Genomic DNA, 20,775 nt, shown 5'->3' with positions numbered 1-20,775 from the left:
CGACTCGGGCTTCCCAGCCACAGGAGCAGGACGAGCCGCTAATTAAATTTCCTCGGCGTGCCTCTCGTGCTGTTTTCTTACCGCTTTAGGACTGCAGCCCTTTGTGATTTGCAGGAAAACAAACAAACTTTCTGTGAGCCGAGACAGGAATACCACTTTTTAAGCACAGAGGATGTTTGGACGAAAGCCACTGGATCTCTCATCCAAAATTGCAGACTCAAAGCAATCACTCGTTTTTGTGTGATGTAATGCGGCATCCTGAGGCAGTTATCTGATAACGATAGCTTGTGCCAGCATGATCTTTAAAAAATAAATAAATAAAATAAATTCCTTTTACTGAGTGACTTCATGGCCCTGACACAAATACATGAGGACGCTAACATTTGGAGGTGGTGGCGGAGCATACGAGGCCTTAACAGTTGTGTTTTACAAAGGTCACGGGGCAAAACGAGCAGCGGCTCCCAATTAAGACCACGCACGCATGCATGCGTGCGCGCACACACACCGAGTTCCCAAAACTATTTAGCTCACTTCGTAGCCCAGACAACCAGCAGTATTCGTGCCGTGGAAAATTACACCTCTCGCAATGTACGGTGTCACAAGCTTGGGGAAAAAAAACACCCCTTGAGCACAACTAGACTGAAATATGGGGGAATTTAATCTTTTAAAACAGGACTTTTGTCCAAGGGACCACAAGAAGCAACTCAGGGATCCGCCGCTTTGGTGGATTATTATCTCATTTTGCACTGATGGAGGATAGACCTACACAGGTTTTGCATCTATTTTGAGAATCTCAGCTACATTTGTCACAATTTGGATGGGGCGATGATTCACAAAATTAACTGGAAAGTAAATTCATTTTGTTTTTGAAAATTATTTTCCATTCCACGGACCGCCTGCGATACTGCCACAGACCACTAGAGGGCTGCGGACCACCGGTTGACAATCTGATTTAACAGGTACAATTAACAATTATTCAACATCAATAGCCACACACGCTGATCATTTCAGTAGCAAAGCAAGTTTGCTAGATTTCGTAAACGTAGATGCGGCTGGGTGCTTTGAATCCTATTCATGTAAAAAAATATATATATATTGGTATGTTATATCCCTTGGACCTCTTCAGGAGTTCAAAGCTTTTTCTCTTTGTGAATAAAGTGCTCACAGTAAGAACAAAGTGATCCAAAGATCTTATCAGCAAACACTGAAGAAAGTACTTCTTTCATTTTTTTTTTGGTGTGAGTGTTCTGTTGTGTATTTGTTCTGTGGTCCCAATAAAGATAACCTCAGCACGACTGTAAAGCGGCCTTGAGCAGCGGGCAAAAATCGAGATGGCGCAACACAACCCTCCATTGTTGTCTTATCTGGCAGAATGGAACCCTGGCGCTCAGTCAACAATTAAACCAATGACGTGCAAGAGTAGAAAATTCTGCCTTTTAAAAGATAATCACAAAGGAGAAATATAAAAACACTATTTTCCAACATCCAAGGCGACTATTGATTTTGGTGGCGAGGTTACTCTTGCAGGAAATAGATGCTTTGAATCTGGTGGACAGATGCCATCATACCGTGACCCAAAAAAAAAAAGAAACAAACACCCCCTTAGGGAATGTCAATATTGAAGAAACACCTTTGGAGGAAATAGGCATCGCATGTGTGGTCAGGTGGATAAATATCAAAAAAATATAATCTCAACAGGAGCGAGACATCCAGTCAAAAGAGCGGATTTATTATTATTATTTTTTTAATGTTCGGGCCAGTGAGCCAATTGCTGAGGCTTGTGCTCACTGAAGCAAACGGGCCTTCCTCCTCCTCCTCATCATCACATGATGTCGGTCAATCGTGGGCTGGCTGGCCGAGCATAAAAGCGGCCCGAGAGCATAGGATGCCATTCTCGCCCCCGCTAATCTTCCAGCTCTGGAAGCATCTCCAGATAGGAACGGGCCTCAGATTAGCAGCGCGGGGGCCCCTCTCGGAGATTCCGCAGCGGGGCGCGCGGATTCTCACGCAGACATTCCTCGACAAAAGCTTCGGCCAAGATGAAGGGGAGGGAAGGGGAGGGACGAGGCGGTGGCCCAACCGGCTGGGTGTCCGCCCCTTGCTTTTGATCAGACGTTCTCAGGCGCAGTTGAGATTGAACTCTGGTGAAACGATATGTTGGAGGGCTGCACGGTAAAGCCCAAAATCCAGTTGTGATCTGAAACTCATTGTAAACATCACGTGACTAAAGCCGGAGAACAAGTGTGCCGTGGCGCTCTTTCGGCCTCCTCGCATCGAAAGCCGGGCGAGTCCGTCCCGGGCTCGCTCGGTATCACATGCCACGAGAAGCTTCCCAGTGACCATGGAAACAGGCGAGGCGGGACCCTTGGGGGGGGGGAAGCCAAGCTCTTCCGCCAGCACCCTGCCAGGAAGAGCCGTGGGACGCCCGGGGAGCCCAGAGTTCCGTAAGCCGTTCTCCAGCTCCGGACCTCCTGCCGCTGCTTTTTATCAATTTGCTGTGGGGGGAGGGGTGGATTCACGAGAGGAGTGTTTAGGGGGGCGTACAAAGTTTGTTTGCGTTGGGACCGCGATGACATTAGTGTGAACTACCAAACCTGTTCTGAAAAGCTTCCAACGATCCGTGCCAGTTCTTCCTGGCCGGCGTGCCTACCCATCACCAGACGCATTCCACACGCGTCCACAAAGCAAGATGAGGACACGAGTACGAGGTCACCGGGTGACCTTTTGACTTATGTTAACATTGCGACAGAAAACACAATCATATTCATTTCATTTTCAAAATCACTCTGCCCTACATGACAATCGGGGCTATTGCTGCCATTTAATATTTGTCGGCATGCTTTTTCATGAGCTGTGCCTCGTAGTAAAGTAGTGCTTTGACACCCTCTCGATGCGCAACTTTTTGAAGGGGCCGCAACAACCCAACACCTTTCACTGTTTGCGGCCGTAGACATTCCTCCGTGACACCAAATCTGGCACAAGTCAAAGATCTGGCCAGAAGTCTTTCAAGTTGGAGTTTATTTTTTTTTTCAGCAGACGCCGAGGGTTCAAATATATGGGAGGCCGCAAAGCAATGGGCTGAAATGGCGGAAGGAGACCCCCTTCGCTTTCGGCCACACACATTGTTCCTTCCACAGGCCGCTGCGGATTTTTTAGAACACAGGATACACACGATACGCTTGCGTGCTGCCTCTGGCAAACTTGAAAGAAGCTTGCTTGCTTTATTTTAGGGAGGAAATGGCATGAAAACCATTTCCCCCACCCCTTCCACTGTTCTCTTTGCCGCTCTCTGGGGTTATTATTAAGCGCTTTGTAGTGGGGCCCCCGGTCGCGTTGTGAAATATTATCTTGGCACGCGTTGTTTTAACCTGATGACGCTTGACGCAGGCCACACACGACAAAGCGCATAACTGCTGCAGATGACGACTTACGTTGGATAGACAGATAGACAGACAGACAGACAGCTGCCGCATTTTGCCTTAGACTGATGCAGTGCAACCATTGGACGATTCAGCTTTTTGTCATCCAATTGAAGGTTAGGAAGGTTTTCCAACATTAGGGAAAAGCCGCCGCTACTATAGCAAATGGGATCAAGGGTCCCGAACCCGGCGCGGCTCAGACAAAAGCAGACAGGAAAGCAGGCAGGAAAGAAGTGTGTCAAGATATGTCACACGCCAACACTTTTGTCAGCCCGACTTCACACGGACGACCCTCGCCGAGCGAGCCCCTGGTGGTTTCCTCCAAATTCCTCCTCCTGCTCATCTTTGAATTGTTCAAAGCTTGAATGATAGCGACTCAAACAAACTAGTTTCATGTCATTGATGCACTTGATTTTGAAAAGTAATTGGCAATACTGAAACCGCTTTGGGATCATCAAAACCATCTGCATCGACCACCTCGATTAAATGGCCGTGGTCGTTCTATAAATAGAGGACAACGTGCCAAGCACAGCTGGGGGGGGGGGGGCCTTGTGTTCCCAGACATCTTTTATTTTTAGACACCGCTTTGAGTAAACAGAATTCCCGTTTTTGCACATTCACAAGAATTTAGTAATCGATTTTTGTAAATTGAGCAGCTCTGTTGATGGCAAAGCCGCGTGAACGTCTGAGCGACGTGCAACGAGTCTTAAACAACAAAGCCCGTCTTGAGGAAGACGGCACACGTTGACAGTCGACGTATTTGGGGACGGCAACAGGCGTCGGCTCTTGTTTACCTTTCCCAGCACGGTGAGACAACTGGGGTCCAGCTCTGGTTGCTCCAGCTTCACCACGCCCACCCAGCCGTACTCGTACAGGTCCTCCTCGTCGTTGTTGTTACACAATCCCCAAGGATGCATCTGGAAAGGAAGGGAAAGAAAAGATTCTCAGAATTGGAGTTATCCCCTCTGGCCATCGCACTCTTAAGGCAGAGGAACAAGTTTCAATCGTATCGGCACCTGTTTTCTAAAAACGATTTGCCCAAAAAAAAACACTCCAGAGATTGTCGGCGTGCTGAGAACGACGCCCTGCATTTCCAAATCCGAAGCAGAACACGAATCGATTGGCTTCCCTGGCAACAATGCCAGGAGAAAACGCGCCTCACAAACCAATCAGTCAGCATTGTGGCGCCGTCCGCTTGGGACCCCGCCCGGGCCGTTGCTGATGACCCCAGATAGCCTTCATCCCTGAGGTGACCCCTGACCTTTTTCATCAGCTGCAGTCGTACTATACACAAATGTTAGCGCACATGAAAAAAAGTCACAATTTTTGAAGCAGCCTTTCTGGAAATGTGTGGTCAAGAATCCAGGACGAGGCACAAAAATAAATATGAACAAAGCGGCAAGGGCGGCCATTTTGCCATTTGCTAATGAGCTCACACTTACTCAGCTTGCAAATGACTAAACTCAGAAAACAGCTGAGTTATGATCGATCGGTCTGCGACGCCTGGGGCAACTGTGATGTCATTTTCAATCGACAGCGAGTGGCAAAAACGAAGTTGAGACGGAAAGAAGCGGCTGCATTTCAATCTCAATTCATCGTTCACAAGGACAATATTTGAATGGGAGCCCATACAACTTTTTTGGACTTCTATTTTTTGTCAGTTTCACTTCTCGGTGGATTTGGATGAGCATTTCAAGAGTGCCTCGTGCAAATGGGAGTGGAGAAGGCTAAGCGCTGCTCTGTGGAGCTTTTGGAACAAGCCCTGCCGGCGCCCCCGCTGCCTGAACACTGGAGCATTGTGCAGGCTCACCGGCCGGCCTTGGCAAACTTGTTGTTATTTTCGAGGCTTAGCATTATCTCCGTTAGAAGATGCTGCTGGTCTCAAACCTTTTAGCACCTGAAGAAGAAGCGGCACTATCACAAAAATAGGGGAGAAGCGTAGTAGGACTAAAACGTTTTGTCACGTTTTGAATGCATATTGAATTCATTTTGAATTAAAAGCAATGTCATGTTTCATTTTCACCTAAACTGTTACTTTTGCAGGGGTTTCTTCATTTTTTTCCCCCCAGAGTTGTACATCAGTAATTTTCTTTTTGCGTATAAAGCAAACCCATAACGCTTGTTTTCTTCTTCTTTCGCCAGCAGCCATGAAGGCCTTTGAACTAGGGAGAGTTGAGGGTGAGAGTAGGACGCTTGCGGGCTACAGATTCCCAAAAAATTCAAAGAAGTCTATTCCAAGCTCGGCTCTTGCTGAAGCATGTCGCGCAACGCGCAACGTTCTAACACTCAGCACATGGCGTCCGAGGCAAAAAAAAAAAAAGAGGGAGAGTGAGTGAGAGGGAGCAGATTGCTTCTTGGTTTTTTACCGCCTCACCTTCAAAGCAGGTTCTGCTAGATATCCCGTCAGACAAAGTCAACTGAAGCAACGTGTTGTCGATCACATGCACACAAAAACCTCGAGGTAGACAAACCTGGGCCCGGCGCCAGTCCTTGCACCCTCACGCCTCCCCGGCGCCGTGTTTGAGAGTAGGGCGTGCACGCCGAGCGCCTGTCTCCCAAGGCCCCGCCGTTGACCTGCAGGTGACCGGGCGGCTTGCAAAGAAGACCCCCGGCTGACCCCTCCTGAGCTCCCTCGAAATCCCAGGCCCGGTTTGCTTTACTATAGATTGAAGACACTCTATGGCAGGGATGCACACACTTTTTCAGTTTGCTAGCTACCATTATGTTTCAAAACCATTCAAAAAAAATTAAATAAATTTAAAAAAAGCTAATGTTTGAATTGTGAATAGCGGAGTTTTGGCTATGCACTGGGAGTTCTTTGTGTTGGGGAATATGCAGAAGGGAGAGACTACCGAGGCATTCTGGAGAAAAATGAAAAGCGAGTGAATGCCAAGTGTTTACGGAATACGCTGTCGCTGACGCACGAGGGTTGATGCAACTTCTGAAGTCAGACGGCGAGCGTCGCTTTCGACACAACATTGGGGAGAAGTCGGCGCCGGGTGTTAAAACTTCACAGTCCCAGACTCACCTCGCCTTACACGCAGGCACCGTCATGCCAAAAAAAAAAAAGAGAAAAATAACCGATTGAACCTCCTCCTCCCTTGGCAGGGGTGGTAAGAATGTCCACAAAATAAATGTTAAAATGTCAAACGAGTGCCAAAAGAGGCCACGCTGCGCAACTGGCGAATTAAGGATCACAGCCACGGCCGACAATCGGAAATGCTCACGGGTGTCAGGTATTGAGGTTTAATCGTGGAATTGGAAAGCAAATGAACCTTTATCAACTGCAATCTTGGGCTTAAAGAGGTCGTTCGGGTGAATATGGAGAAGACGCGGCGGCGGCGACCTGACGGGAGGTGAAGTGACGACAGAGCAAACAAGAATCTGAAAATGGAAGCCTACGGGGGACGTTTTACACCGACACGTAAAAATGCCTTCTGACGTTTTGGAAGGCAAAAAAATGGTGGGCGGGCGGGCGAGGATTTGCTGAATGCCAAATGGATCCAACGAACACACGAGGGTCAGAAAAGAAGGGGATGTTTTTTTTTCTTATCAGCTGCTCGTCTGGCATCATCACAATTATTTGGAAAATTCAAGCACTCAAAGACAGAAAGTTTGATAAAATCCAGAGCGGGTCGCAAAAAAATCCAGGAAATCATCAATGTTGGTTTAAAGTAGAAAATTTTTAGACCGTTTTGGCAAATATTTTGACAATTGTGTGTAGGAGGGCCATGGTGGTAAAGTTTGTTGACTCAGCATAAAACACAAAACCAACATACATAATTCAGCTCGACAAGGTCAGAACCAGGACAAACTTACATCGAGACCCATTAAAATCTCTCAAGTATGAATATTTTTTTGTCCTGTCACAGAGTCGGTATGAGCGCAGACTTACAGATTTATAAAAAAAATTTAATATGTTGTTTTGTATGTATGATAGCCACGCAAGCTATAATCCCAACTTGAGTAATGCAGCATTCGGGAGCTCAAGCAAGATGGTCTTTTTGTTGTTTTGTTTTTTTTCCAATTTTGAGATGCTGATACACAGCCAAACCAGTGCTGCGCTGGGACCAGTGCTGGGACCAGCGTTGGTCCCGATTCCCTCAAACTTCCGCACAACACGCTCCACCCGGCCTCTGCTCTTTTTCCCAGCACTGGAAATAACTTCAAAGTACGAGCCGCGAGCCCGGAGGAGTGCGGCCGGGGGATCCGGTTACACGGGAGCAGCTGGGAGGGCCCTCCAGGTGGGGCCCTCGCTCCTCCTTCTCCTGTAACACAAGCGTTGGCGAGGGATCCCTGGAAGAATGAGCACTTCCTCTCTTTTGTCTTCTGCGTGGCGACCGGACCGGGGCGGGGTGGGGCAATTAGCAACGCTAGCACAACGTCCGCTGTTTATTTTGGCAATCCATTTATTCACAGGGTGAGCACGGGGGGGATCGGTCTTTAAGATAATATAGTAGAAGGTTTCATTTAAGAGAGACTTTGTGAAATCTTTTGGGTCGGAAATGAGCAGGATGTCCTTTTTCCTAAGCTATTTTTCGTTTTCTCAATGAAATGCAACTTTTTGGTTTGTTTCGTTTTTCCTGTCCACAGTAATAAAATTAACCGCGCTTTGCAAAGGATTAAAAAAAATACGTCAAAGTGGATCAGGTCACCAAAGATTAGGAAACCCTGCCCAAGATTGCAGTTTACTTTTGAATCCGTTTAAGTTCACGTCCCAAAAGTGAACCCTCGCCCAAAAAAAAATGGCGGCACAGTCGTCGTAGCGACGCACAAAGCAAACAAGTGGGGACATCTAATATCATGTCAATGTTCTGATATGTGGCACAAGGCTGAATACTTGACAGCTTCAACACTGAGCACAACTGCCTGGCTTGTGACTCTATTAACTCTGTGCCAGGGCATCCTAAAACCGTCAATGGTGTGTGTGTGTGTGTGTGTGTGTGTGTGTGTGTGTGTGTGTGTGTGTGTCGCATGCACGTACACACACACACTCTCTTAAGTCTCTCCGGTGTCACTTTCAGCTCTTCAGGCTTTCAAATCCAGAGTGACACGAACAAAGGCCTGGCCAGCAAAGTTCAAAGGTCAACATTGGGCGGGATGCCAACATTTTTTTGGGAAGGAGATGAGGACGAGTAAGGGAGGGGAAGCAAGGGCACCCGAGCAGAGGTGGCAAAAGGAGAAGCACAGATACTCGCGTTCAAAGAAAACAACAAAAAAAAAGTCACACGCTTGACTCAGATGCAAATCATAAGAATCGTGACCGCCGTCAGACGAGCTATGTTCATTTTTTTTTTCCAAGTCAATTTCTTGTTCTGCAGGCAAAGAATTGATCTTAAAATAAACAGCAAACTCTTTGCAGTGTACCATCTCAAGTCAGCTCTTCTTCATTTCTGCCCCCCCGGAAAAAGGTCCGAGTCACTTGGTAATGAGCTATGATTAATGGCAGCATTAAGCCCCCCGCAGGAGGTTGGCGGCACATACCTGGCTCAGCCCGTACGTGTGTTGGAGGGCTGAGCTAAAACTGGACACTTGGGGGGGTAGGGGGGTGGGGTTTCCAGTCATCAACACCTAGGCTCTGACAGGCCTTTGAAGCGCCGCTGCTTCTTTGATGGCCCCGGCTGAGGAGGAATGCCCCCCCTCCCCAAAAAGCCCCCACAGTTGTGGAATGTGGCGCAAGCTGCTGCAACTCGGCGCGCTGGAGCGGGATTAAAAGGACGGGCCCGGACTGCCCTTCTTTCCTCCTTCCACCCTGTGAGCAGGACAACATGGCGGCAAGTTGGCCTTTAAAGTTCACGCCAACGCTAATTGATATTTTCCACGGAGGGTTCAAAAGCCACAAAATTGTCATACTTTTCGTATTGTGGAATAGAACATAAAAAAATAAAAACTTGGCTCTGTTCTTTCACTTAACTCGTTTGCTGTCGAAGGAAGGGCAAGATGACATCAGCGTTTGGGCTACAGCCACGCACGCAGGCATGCCAATGGAAAGACAAATTCGGAGCAATCAGAAAGAGAAGAATATTCTTTTTTTTTTTCTTTTTGTCGCTCACTACTTTTCCGCTTAACCGAGCATGAGAATGTAGCCTAACTTTTTAAGGATCCTGGAAATGATTGTTTTCGCCACGCTCTGCCTACATTCAATACCATAGCTAAAAAGAAATAAAAAATAAAAGCTTCAGCCATCTTGCCTCCCAAAGAACGGCCCGGAATGGCAGCTTCACACAAAAAATGGACGACGATTCAGGCAGAACCATCCAGACGTTTTTGAGCATCCCCATACTGATAAGCGCATCTTTCTAATTTCATATCAATTGAGCGATTAAACCAAACAATTTGCTTTCTTTTTCAAATTTCACAGTATGGAATCGTCGGCTAAGTGAGTTTTGGCGAGTCTTGTTTGAGCGCTTGCAAAAAATGGGTGCGTTTTTAAAGAATTGAGTCATCAAAATAAGCACCTTGCGCTACCGACTGCCAATTACATTTTAATGGTAGTTTGGGATGTGCCTAATATTATTAGCATTAATGGCCGTGGGCCGATAATAGAACGAGTCGCAACTTAGAGCTCGTCGTTAAAAAAAGCAGGTTTCACCTCGGGGCCTTTCCAACAAGGTGTGCCTAATAAAGCGGTGGTTGTTTACAGGAAAGCAAATGAACATACTCCAAGTGCTTGCACACACACTTGTGCATGAGTTGGAACACCACTGACCATCAAACCCCCCCCGCATCCCCCTAAACTCCAAACGGGCCTCAGTGTTTAGGCAAGGAGGAAAGCCGAGGTGGAGCTAGCCAGCATTAGCGCCGGTTTCAGGTTTCACGCGCTTCTGACTTTATTTTCTTTGAGGAACGCCAACTGGGGTTCCAAACCGCACTGCGGGAAGTGTTCACCTACACCGTTTCCGGGATGAAGCGTTGGGGTCACACTGGTGGAGGGGGCTCAAATAACATGTGGAATGTTTTACGACTGCCGCAATTAAGCACTTCACAAATGTGAAATGTCTTCGAGATGCTTTGGTACATTCTAATTTAGAAAATCAGGTGAGTCCCATGCAGAGCAGCTTGTCTCGCTCATGCGCTATGCTAGTCAAAAGCTAAGCTCACGCACAAGCTGGCAAAAATGACAATAAAACGCCGTTGGGGAGTGACTTTGGAAAAGGGAGATGGCAAACTGTTGAGAAAGAAAAAGGAGTGTATTATTTTTGAGGGGGGGGGGGAGAAAGAAAAAGCTGTTAGCTAAAAGATGGGTTTACTCCCACGGGGTATTTCTCACGCTCTTAATGAACTTACTGTGTGTGACATGTGGCGACAGGTTTGCAAATATCTCTCACCATCTCGGGCCAACTTATTTGCGGAAATGTGAGCCGTATTTCTCATTTGTTTTTCTTTATATGCTGCCGGTCTGTCAAAACAAAATAGTCTTTATCGTGCCCCAAAAAAAAGTGAGGATGGATTGATTCCTTCCAGTCATGGATTTCAAGATTTCACTCCCTTCTTTCTTTGCTTATGAATAGCTGCACGATCACCTTTCAGGACAACCTGGACAGGGGGGGGGGGGGGGGGGGGTTAGGAGGCAACTGGGGAGCTCCGGCCCTCCGAGGAGATCATTGGAAGGGACAAGTTAGGAACGTTCTCGTCGTGACCCTGTTAATTCGTAAGGAGACCAATCCAAACATGACACGCCAAAAACATGCTTTAGCAGTCGTGTGAGTGTGGAGAAGGCACCCGGACCATCGAGCATATCCTCCGAGATCATGGAGCCTGAACGACGTTGACTTGCTGAATGTGAATCAGAATATCCTAGAACGATTGGCTGTTTGGCGTGACAAGCTATGATGATGATGATTGGAAGGGACAGAGACAAGTTCTTCAACTCCAGAAAGGAGAAAAAGTCTTCAGTGTCAAGGAACAGGAGCAATCGGAAGCTATTTGGATGTGCTCCAAACCCGCCAATTGTCCTGACAGGTCTTTGTAGTGTGAACTTAAGGATGTGAAACTCTGCAACGATATTGGATCAAGGTAGAAGCAAATATTTATTTGGCAGACTACCAGTCCAAACCAGTAGGTAGTAAGGCTCAAGAAGGAACCAACCAAATGATTTGGATACAAACGAGGATAAAGAATACCTTCGGCTGATTGCTAGTAAAGAGCATTAACGGGGGACGGGGGGGTCCGAGGCAAAAGCAAAAAGGGAGACATTTTCCGAATGAATTGTTTAACAAGTAGCATGTATGGAGCTTTCTGGGAACTGAAAATGGATACGGATCATTTCGACCAATAGTCCAAAGACAAACTGGATCATTTTGGGTCCACGTGAGACCACCACTAAGCTAGCAGCTAACGCAGAGCGCCTTCCCCTCATTGTGCAAGGGAGTTCTATCGCTGCGCCTTTGGGGTGCCTCTCCCTGTGCTCAATCTGACAAGTGATCAGGTTAGACAAGTCCCTCCATTCAAGGCCTCGCCGTAATAGCGATATCCCCACCGAGAGAGAGAGAGAGAGAGAGAGAGAGAGAGAGAGAAAAGAGAGGGAGGCGGCAGAGCAGGAGAAGAAGAGGAAGAAGGGGAGGGGAGGGGGGGGTAGAGAGGCTGGGTGAAAATCCTATCTGAGAGATTAACTGGCAGCACCCAGCCGGGCCAGTGCTGGGTTCACTGGCTTGCTTGGTGCTATCTTACCCACTCGTCTCTTGTTCTAAAGCAAAGCAAAGCATGTCTTTGATACCCGACGAGAAGGAATCTGGAGGCGTTACAGGTTTCTTTTGTGCTCGGCTCACACAGAGTGTGTGTGTGTGCGTGTGTGTGTGTGTGTGTGTGTGTGTGTGTGTGTGTGTGTGTGTGTGTGTGTGTGTGTGTGTATGTAGTCGGGCTGGGATTTCTTTTCTCTAAAAAGCACCCTCCCCTCTTTCTCTGTTGCCTTCATCTCCGGCTCCCCTTCCCCCAGCCAAAACAATAAATCAGTGAATTATAAACCTTTTGTCCTTTGTTTTTTTTTTGTTTTTTTAGGGGGGGGGGGCAGCGCCGTGACAACTTGAGTCTCAAGAGCTCACCAAGAACTCTTCAAGATCCGAGAGATCCAAGTCACCATATTTGGGGATGAAGAGGGCAGAGGGTGTCATTGGGGGGGGGTTGAGGGTTGAGTTGACTCCCCAAGGAGATTTTCTTAAACCCATTACATCAGCTTTTTTTCTGCTTCAGGGCTTCCAAGTCCTGTGAGGATAGAAAATTGACACTTGGGGTGATTGTGGTTGTTAATACTGTGGTCAGGTATTTTTTCTTTTTACCAGACATAAATAAGATAGCCGGTGTCTTTTGATGGCATTTAATATATTTAGGAACTGGGCTGAATATAAAGTGGCCCGGTGGTCTGACAGGAGTCAGGACTGTTTCTACAATTGGATTTTGATCAAGGCACGTTCAGGGAGACATCTGAGAGGACGATCATCTCTGCACGTTAACGGCAGATATCTGGAAACGTGGCGTGGCGTGTTAACGTGGTCGTTGTAAAGCACGCTTTAGGTGATTTTTTTTTTTTGTAAGCGGTGAACGCACGGGAATGTCAAAGTACTGAGCTCCTCCTCGGTCCCCTAATGTGATCAAACGGGGTCAGGTTCCCCCGAAGGAGGTCAAAGGAAGCGATGGAGTGGGGGCTAAAAGAAGTGAATGGCCGGCTTTGGTGCGCCGTAGGAAGCCGGCCGCCAGCGGCACAAGCGAGCACAAAACAACACGTCTCTCACACAACCGTCTCTCAAAGCTCCAGTCCCACGGTGAGAGAGAGGGGGGGGGGGTTATTAGAGGAGTGGGCTTAGGACAGGGTAAAGAGCGAGCTGGGCAAACAGCGAGGGGTAAGGGCTCAAAAAGGGGCCCGGTTGCCCGGGTGAGAGGGACCCGCTTCTACAACAATGTCCACATCAAGCGCCGGCCAGGGCCTGCCGAGGTACGCTCCCTGCCCGTTTGGAGGTTAGCCGCGTGGACAAAAGGGGGAAAGGAAAAGCCCTTGGCTGGGCAAAGAAAAGGATCAAGTATGGATGAGGTCATTCCATGGTGGACACATGAGGTCCAAAGTTGCAGGAAAGCAAAGCCTACGTGAATATCTCAAAATCAAGGCGATATGTTGGTTAGGTCAGAATTGAACTTTTACAACTTTCACATTGACTAAAAAGAAAAACTTGCAACGAGCTGGCTCCCATATGTGGACCACCTCTACCTAAAGTTGTTTACTTGTTGGGGCAATTGTAACTCCTACCCAGCCAGTCAGATCTTCCTCGTGCTCACTGTCCCCGCAGAGCCCCAATAGAAAAAAAAAAAAGGGGGGGAGCTGCGGCGGCCATCGGACAAACGCTGTTCTCTTGGAACTCCGCCGAGGGAAGCCATTGTGCCACAGAGAAAGGTTGGGGAGGGGCCAGGGCGCAGCAGAAGCTCCATCGGCGGGCGGAGAGAAAAGGCAAGGCAAGGTGGCGGGCCAAGTTGAGGCCTCGCCGGGGTGCCGGAAAAGCACTCGGGAGGATGCCGTCCTGATTAGGATTCAGGCCAGGTTTTCAAACTGAAGACTTGAAGAAGCTCCGCCGCAATTTGTGGCAAACGGCATGGAGCGAGAACATTTGACCAAATCTCGGATACTTCCTTCCAATTGGGAGGTTTTGGGTGAAGTAAGAGTTTGCCAGCTTCTGGAATTGGATAGATGGGCAAAATTTCAAGCATGGGTTCTTCAAGCAGAGACGAACAACCATCCACGCTCACAATCACACCTACGGTCAATCAATGGGTATTCTTCGGAACGTTTGTTTAGCGACGGGCCCGGTGCGCCGCGCGACACAAATGTCGCATTGTTTGTTTGTTCATCCTGCCCACCCAAGATCGACATTATCGACATTTGTCGTTGGTTCATCACAATACAGTAATCCCTCGTTTATCGCGGATAATTGGTTCCAAAAACCACCCACGATAAGTGAAATCCGCAAAGTACGGTCACCAACAAGAAGTACTGGGCAGGCTAATGAGTTAGCGGAAAGAGGCTAATTCGCGATCGTGCTAATACGCGAAAACGGACTTCTAAAGGAATGTAAACGGACATTTGGAGCAATACTACATTGTCCTAAAGGTTAGACACTTTTCTTCAATTTAGAAGTTTTATTTTGACTTTTAAATGTTTTTTTAATTTGGAAAAAAAAATCTGCGATGTAGTGAAGCCGCGATAAACGAAAGGCAAAGTAGCGAAGGATCACTGTACACAATTCACATTGTCGTTCATGTATGAGAACAGTTTGCATAAATAATTTACCTCTTACGTTTTTTATTGGTTGGATATTATTTTATTTATTTTTTTTGAACACATTTGGTCATGAAGCTAAGGAATATTTTTTCAATGTTTGCCTAATTGATTGTCTAAAATGATCAGTTTTACATTCTATTTTAAGAGTTGGATTTTGTTTTGCTTTCATACATAACAAATGACTTGGGCCATCTGACCATTTTAAAAATTCCAACATGGCCCTCGAGCACCAAAGTGCACCCAACCCTGATTGAGGTGCAATGGAGGAAAAAAAAAAAAAACCAAACTAATTATCCAAGGCAAAGCGGCTCTTCTTGCCGCATCACGACTTTGCCGTCTTGAAATTCCCCCGAGGGATCGGTGATATTTGATTTGTTTTTATGAGACAAGAAAAGCACTTAGCCGCTTCTAACCTCCGGGGGCATTTGGCTCCACTTCTGAAGGGGCCGCAGGTTGCGAACGCACTGCCGAGGGACGAACGTGGCAAACACACACACACACACACACACACACACACACACACACACACACACCCCGCCCCCACCTCACCCCTCCGGTGATGCAAAAACAAGCTGGGACAACTATGAAAAGCGGGCCCATCGGAGACAGGAGCGACTTTGGCGCCGTTTTCTCCAGCGCTCTGTGCGGCCTTTGGGCTCCTCGCGTACACGCCCACATGTTTAAAAGTCCATTTTGAAGCTCAGAGCGACAGATATATACATGCACATTGTCATAGTATTGTATTTGTGTTGCCGCACACTATACAACGCCGCTGACTACTGTTGCTGCTTTTATTCAAGTCAAGTCAAGTCAAGTCAATTCACTTCCAATTATAGGCAAAAATGTTTGCCAATTTGTCGTGGTCGATTTAACTGTGGTAGCTGATCTCTTTTCTCAGCCCTAAACAAGTTGTTAATTCATATGTATTCAAATTAAATATTTATTATACATACGGTAAATGTTTTGGTCCGCCACCTGTTTTTTTTTGTTTTTTTTGTTTGAATGACTTTTTTGAAGCGAGTTGTGAGGATCCCGGGCCGACTGGCAATTCAAGTCATCTATCTGGCCTGTTTCTGCACGAGGAATTCCAATGTACCTCCCCAGAGGAAACCGTGCGCGACTTGAAAATGGAATCTGCGCTCACATCCTCGAGGCCTCTCTGGTGGGAGGACTGGGTGCGGATCAAAGAGCGTCTGTGAATCTTTTGGAAAAAAAGGAAGCGCGCGTGTACGCACATGTGCAAGAGTCCAAGCTCTCATCATGCATTGCGTGTGGAACTCCCATCTCCTGCTTAGACCATTTACAGCTTCTACAACTTTTTGGGGGTTGATACAATTAAAAAAAAAAAAAAAATTGATGGTCTCCCCTGAGGTTGCGCCGCTAACATGTTAGCGAGTGACTCACACAGTCCAGTGAGCAGTTGCTATTTTCCTTGGCCCCCGGCTCAAAGGAGTGATGGAACATTTTGTAGCAGCCATGGCAGCTCCTTGGCTACCTTGACCCTTCTGTTCTGTTGCGGTTGGGATTGACCCATTTGAAAGAGGTTTTCTAGCAGTACCTTGAAGCAGGAGTGGCACCACTTTGGTGCGTTGGTGCTTTGCGTTGCCGTCCGAAATTTGAGGGAACAGCCGAGCTTCGCGTAAGCCACTGCTCGAGTGAAGTGAACAAATAAAATTGAGAAATTCAATCATACCCAAGAAGAGGCACTACAATCACTTTCAGCCATTTTTTTTTTTTTGCTGGGTTTGGATTCTGAATAACATCAAAAGTTTAAAAAAAAACAAAAAAAACAATACGAACAACAACAACGTGTGTAGCGGAACGGGTCGGTGTTTGTACCGATAAGCTCCGACAACAGAGGCCCTTTTGTCAGGCTGACCGGAGAGCCAAAGAGACGGACGGACCGGTCGCCTGTCATCACCACCACAAAGTTCTATTCATCATCCTCTGCACAAAGACCAAAAGCACAGAGTGACCAATCCGAGGCATTCCAAGAATCCGCTTATCAAACACGCCATTTCATTTTTAGGAATCTCGCATGCCTGCGCTTTGTCTTGCCTGGTCGTCGGCTCACTCTGATGCCGACTGACGCCGTTGTATCAATTGTGTGCGTCACACCAAATATGTTCACCACCACAACAAAAATGTGACACAACTAGAAATAACATAATGACATTTTTGAAAGTAGCTAAAAGGCTATTGGTGGATATCTGGTGCAACGGCGAGTGAGTCATTATAATGAAGCCTATTTTTACCTGAAGCGGGTAGCTAGCTAGCAATGCCCAGAAAATGTTTAAACCAGATAAAGAATATATACTTGTGTCATCTGTCTACATGTTGTGCTCAAATATCTGCTACTTAAAAACTAAAACTACTTTAAATAATAATAATCATTTTATTGATACTCGAGTGATTCACATATCAATCTGGCTTTTGTCACCTTATCCAACTGGGCTGATTTTTTTTCGATTTTTTTACTTTCCAGTAGCAGTGACTGACAGTATGTTTGAGGGTGTCATATTACTTCAAGGAAGCTTTTTTTGTTTTGAATCTTTCTTGCCAACCTGAAAAGTAAAAGGTGGCGGTGGCGTGAATGTAAAAAAAAAAATGGGAGCTGTTGACGTGGGTCCGGAGTGGAGGGGACAGGTGCCGCCATGACCTCCCCTCTCTTAGGACGTATGCATCCCAGAGCGGTGTCCCCTTTCAAGATGGGGACAAACCAGTTGGTCCTGCTTGTGTGCAGCGGGGGCTGAACCCCCCACCCTCACCAATGACCCCCCCCCCCCCCCCCCCCCCCCCGCCCTTTGACATGCTTTTGTCAAACAAGCAGGAGTGCAATCAAAAATACATCTAAATCAGATCTATTCGGGTGGAGCCTTACGTCAGATGCGATCACTCCCAAGCAGGCCTGTGGCCAAAGCCGGGTGGGCGCGGCTAATCCGACATTTGCCCGAATCGCCTGAAAGTCACCTTTGAGGCGAGCCGCTCGTGTTAGGAATCCGCAGGCTCTTTGCATACCCGGATATCCTCTCGTTAAAAGAGGACCCTCTAAGCCGGGGCCATGTGTTGAGCCGGTTGGGGTGGGGACAGTGTGAAGATATTTGCAAGGTTTTTTTTTTTTTTTTGGGTATTGGAGAAGATGCGCAGAATTCAATTTTACACACACACACACACACACACACACACGAGTACAGAAGATTCTACTAAAATGAATGACTTCCAACCACTGTCTACTTCCAGTGTTTTAGCTACAAACAACCATCCTAAGAACAAAAGGTCTATTTCTAAATTCCCCTACATACGCAGAATGAGGAGCTATATTTGAGTCTCATGGCCAGCGTTTAATCAGGCGACATGCAAATGAAAGATTCCAGCCACACTCCTTTGAGCTGTTGTGCACATCAAAGCCAGGCCGCAGTCCAAATGTCGCATTCCGCCGCGTGTTTACTTCCAGATGCTTTTGTGGGATGCAAAACGTCGCCCTCGGCGTGACAACTTGGCCGTGTCACATGCCTGTGGGATGCGGCAAAGGGCTGCATTGGCCTCTGGCTTTTTCCGTCCTTCCCGTGCACAGCGTGCTGTACTCTCTTTTGACAAGTCGTCGTTAGCGCGTTTCCATTACGCTGCACCCGACCGACCGACCGAGCGCAAAATATTTTCAAAGTGGAATGACAACCTGTGCTAAACCTCAGAGGTGAACAACGGCGCAAGACCATTCCAACTCGTCGACAAAGTACGGACAGAAAGTTGAACAAATGAAATCAAGACACTACGCAATTGAGAATAAAGCTAATCAGTCCAATAAATGAAGGTTTGAAAACCACTAACCTAAGAAATTTGCAAATGAAACAAAAGAACGGTCACTTGAGTACACATGAAGGTTTTCGGGAGAAATCGTACGAGAGGAAAACTTCAGATTCTTAACATAACCTTCGCTTTTCTGCTTGACATAGTCTAAAAACATGTGTTAGTTATTTTGGTACAAACAAAACAATTGAGGATATTATTACCACTAACATATCCTTGAGTTAAGTACGTTGTAAACGAAAGTTCAGATACAAATCATTGGAACGTATTTGCGGAGCCCTAAGCTAGGCTTTGCGGAGCCCCAGTTTGAGAACTATTATGTTAAGAGAAACAAAAAGAAAGCAAGGACTCATTCTGGAGCGTCTCAGTGAGCGGATTTGAATCACACACATTTCATAGCTCCAGATGACAAAAAGAAATGAATAAGCTCTGGTATTTTCCCTACGCCGAGCAAGCTATGAATTGTGTTCACATGCCAGGAGCAGTATGTGGACCAACATACGTAGACTTTGTGAGGAAGCCCCCCCCTGACTTACCAGCCCTGAGGGGCAACGTCGGAGCTAAAAAGACCGACCTCGATGTGAACCCTGGCTAAATAAGAACGCAGCTGTTGACGCTTATTTTGCGTCCGGCTGGGACGGACGGCGATCACAAAGCGAGGAGCGGGCGGAGCGGGCGGAGCTTTAAATAACCTTTGATGGAGTGAATCTGTCATGAGCGCTGTCAATGAGTTATCAGACAGACGGATCATCCTGAGTGAATTTTTGAAAGGATTTGTAGTTGGAGTGAAATAAAATGGTGAACAGGTCACGAATAAAGCGTTATCAGATTTCAGATGATTAGCTTTTCGCGCAATTAGCGCGGGTAGCGTTTCCAGCGCCCATGGGAGTTGGTTCCGATTTGATTTTTTTCATCTTATTTGGATTTTTTTTTTATCATTTTCTGATATGATATTGGGGTTTTTCCCCTTTCATTTGAATCTAAATATTTTTGTAATGTTCCAAAAATGTTTCTCTGTATCTTATCTATTTGAAGTTTCCTCTTTTTAACATCAAACATTTTTGACCAAATATTTTTGTACTTATTTCCTAATCATTTTTAATCATATTACGATCTAGTGTATGTATGTATCCCTCCGTGCACCCGCTGTTTGGTCAACGGGACGGAGAAAACCTGAACAGCACTGTTTCGAAAGCAAAATCACTTCTGAAGTCATTTCAACTTTCAGTGCAAAAAGTCTTCAGAGTAGTCGTAGCAAGCAAGAATTGGGGAGCAGGCCAACTGAAAAGTGTATGAAGTATCGTATCACTGCGCACAAGGAAGCCCTTTGACCTTGATTTGTGTGGAGCCTGAATGCAGTTGGCCCGCGATGACATCATGTGCCCCTTGGCGGTGTCGCGTATCAACATCGGCAAAGACTTTGAAGACTTGGACGGCGCCCTCAGGCACTCCCGCCCCCGCAGTAGCGCCGGCTTTGAAGTAAGCGAGTGGAGCAATGCCGAGGCAGCGTCACAGACTGGCGGGGCCTCTCCTCTCCTCTCCTCCCGTCGCCTGCCCTGATCCTATCTGCTCAGGCGTCCCCACCCGGTTCAGGGTTCAGGGGCTGAGTGGGAAGAAGACCGAAAGGAGGGAGGAGGGGGGGTCGGGGGTCACACCGGAAACTACGCCACAGGCTGTTTGGTAGTCAATTCGTTGCTCTCATTCGTATACACGGTGTGTGTTTGGCGAAGATGTTCCCATTTCTTAATTGTATGCGGGGGAGGTCAGAATTTTTGCCTTCGATTTGCCGTGAAATATTGTCCATAGACACACAAGAGTAAAAAAAAATCTCTACCCCAGCGGCAAATTCCATGCGGACGGAACACAGCCCATCCATCAACAGTGTGGCCTCATTGTGTTGCGGTTCCGGAAGCATCTCCACACGTGTACATGAATATGATGCCCTTAATAAACACACACAAACCAGGACCTGGGAACCATTCTTGACTTCTGCATGACTTCTATTTCTTTCTATTGTGCAAGGCGGCAGTAGTCATTGATATCTTTTTTTTTTCCCTTCGAAGACATAAGAGTCTGGTGGAATGATGTCCACAAAAGAAAAGAACTTTGTACCACATGTTCTTGAACTTGAGGAGTGAGCAGACGAGCGATAACGGAGTGCTCACCCTTGGCTACCCAAAAAATAAAATACAACAATAGAGGCCGGCGTCGTTGTTAGTTAGCACATTCTGGGCTCACGACAAAGCACGCCGAGCGGCTGGCGGTCATTGTGGCGGCGTGACCCAC

The 20,775-nt window shown here is 47.0% G+C and overlaps 1 protein-coding gene across 2 annotated transcripts in view; it reads right to left on the bottom strand.

Moving 5' to 3' along the window:
- znrf3 (zinc and ring finger 3) overlaps window positions 1–20,775 on the bottom strand; it is a 33,909-nt gene that overhangs the window by 8,820 nt on the left and 4,314 nt on the right. For both annotated transcript variants that reach the window (XM_085910802.1, XM_085910801.1), the window contains exon 2: window positions 4,214–4,336. In XM_085910802.1, coding sequence (XP_085766928.1) covers window positions 4,214–4,336 — 123 coding nt within the window. The remainder of the gene's footprint in view (window positions 1–4,213; window positions 4,337–20,775) is intronic.

Source organism: Syngnathus leptorhynchus, chromosome 4 (assembly GCF_054491065.1).
Source record: "Syngnathus leptorhynchus isolate UIUO chromosome 4, UIUO_Slep, whole genome shotgun sequence".
Classification (NCBI taxonomy): Eukaryota; Metazoa; Chordata; class Actinopteri; order Syngnathiformes; family Syngnathidae; genus Syngnathus; species Syngnathus leptorhynchus.
Note: the sequence above shows the minus strand (reverse complement) of the source record. Positions and strands in the feature narration are given on the sequence as shown.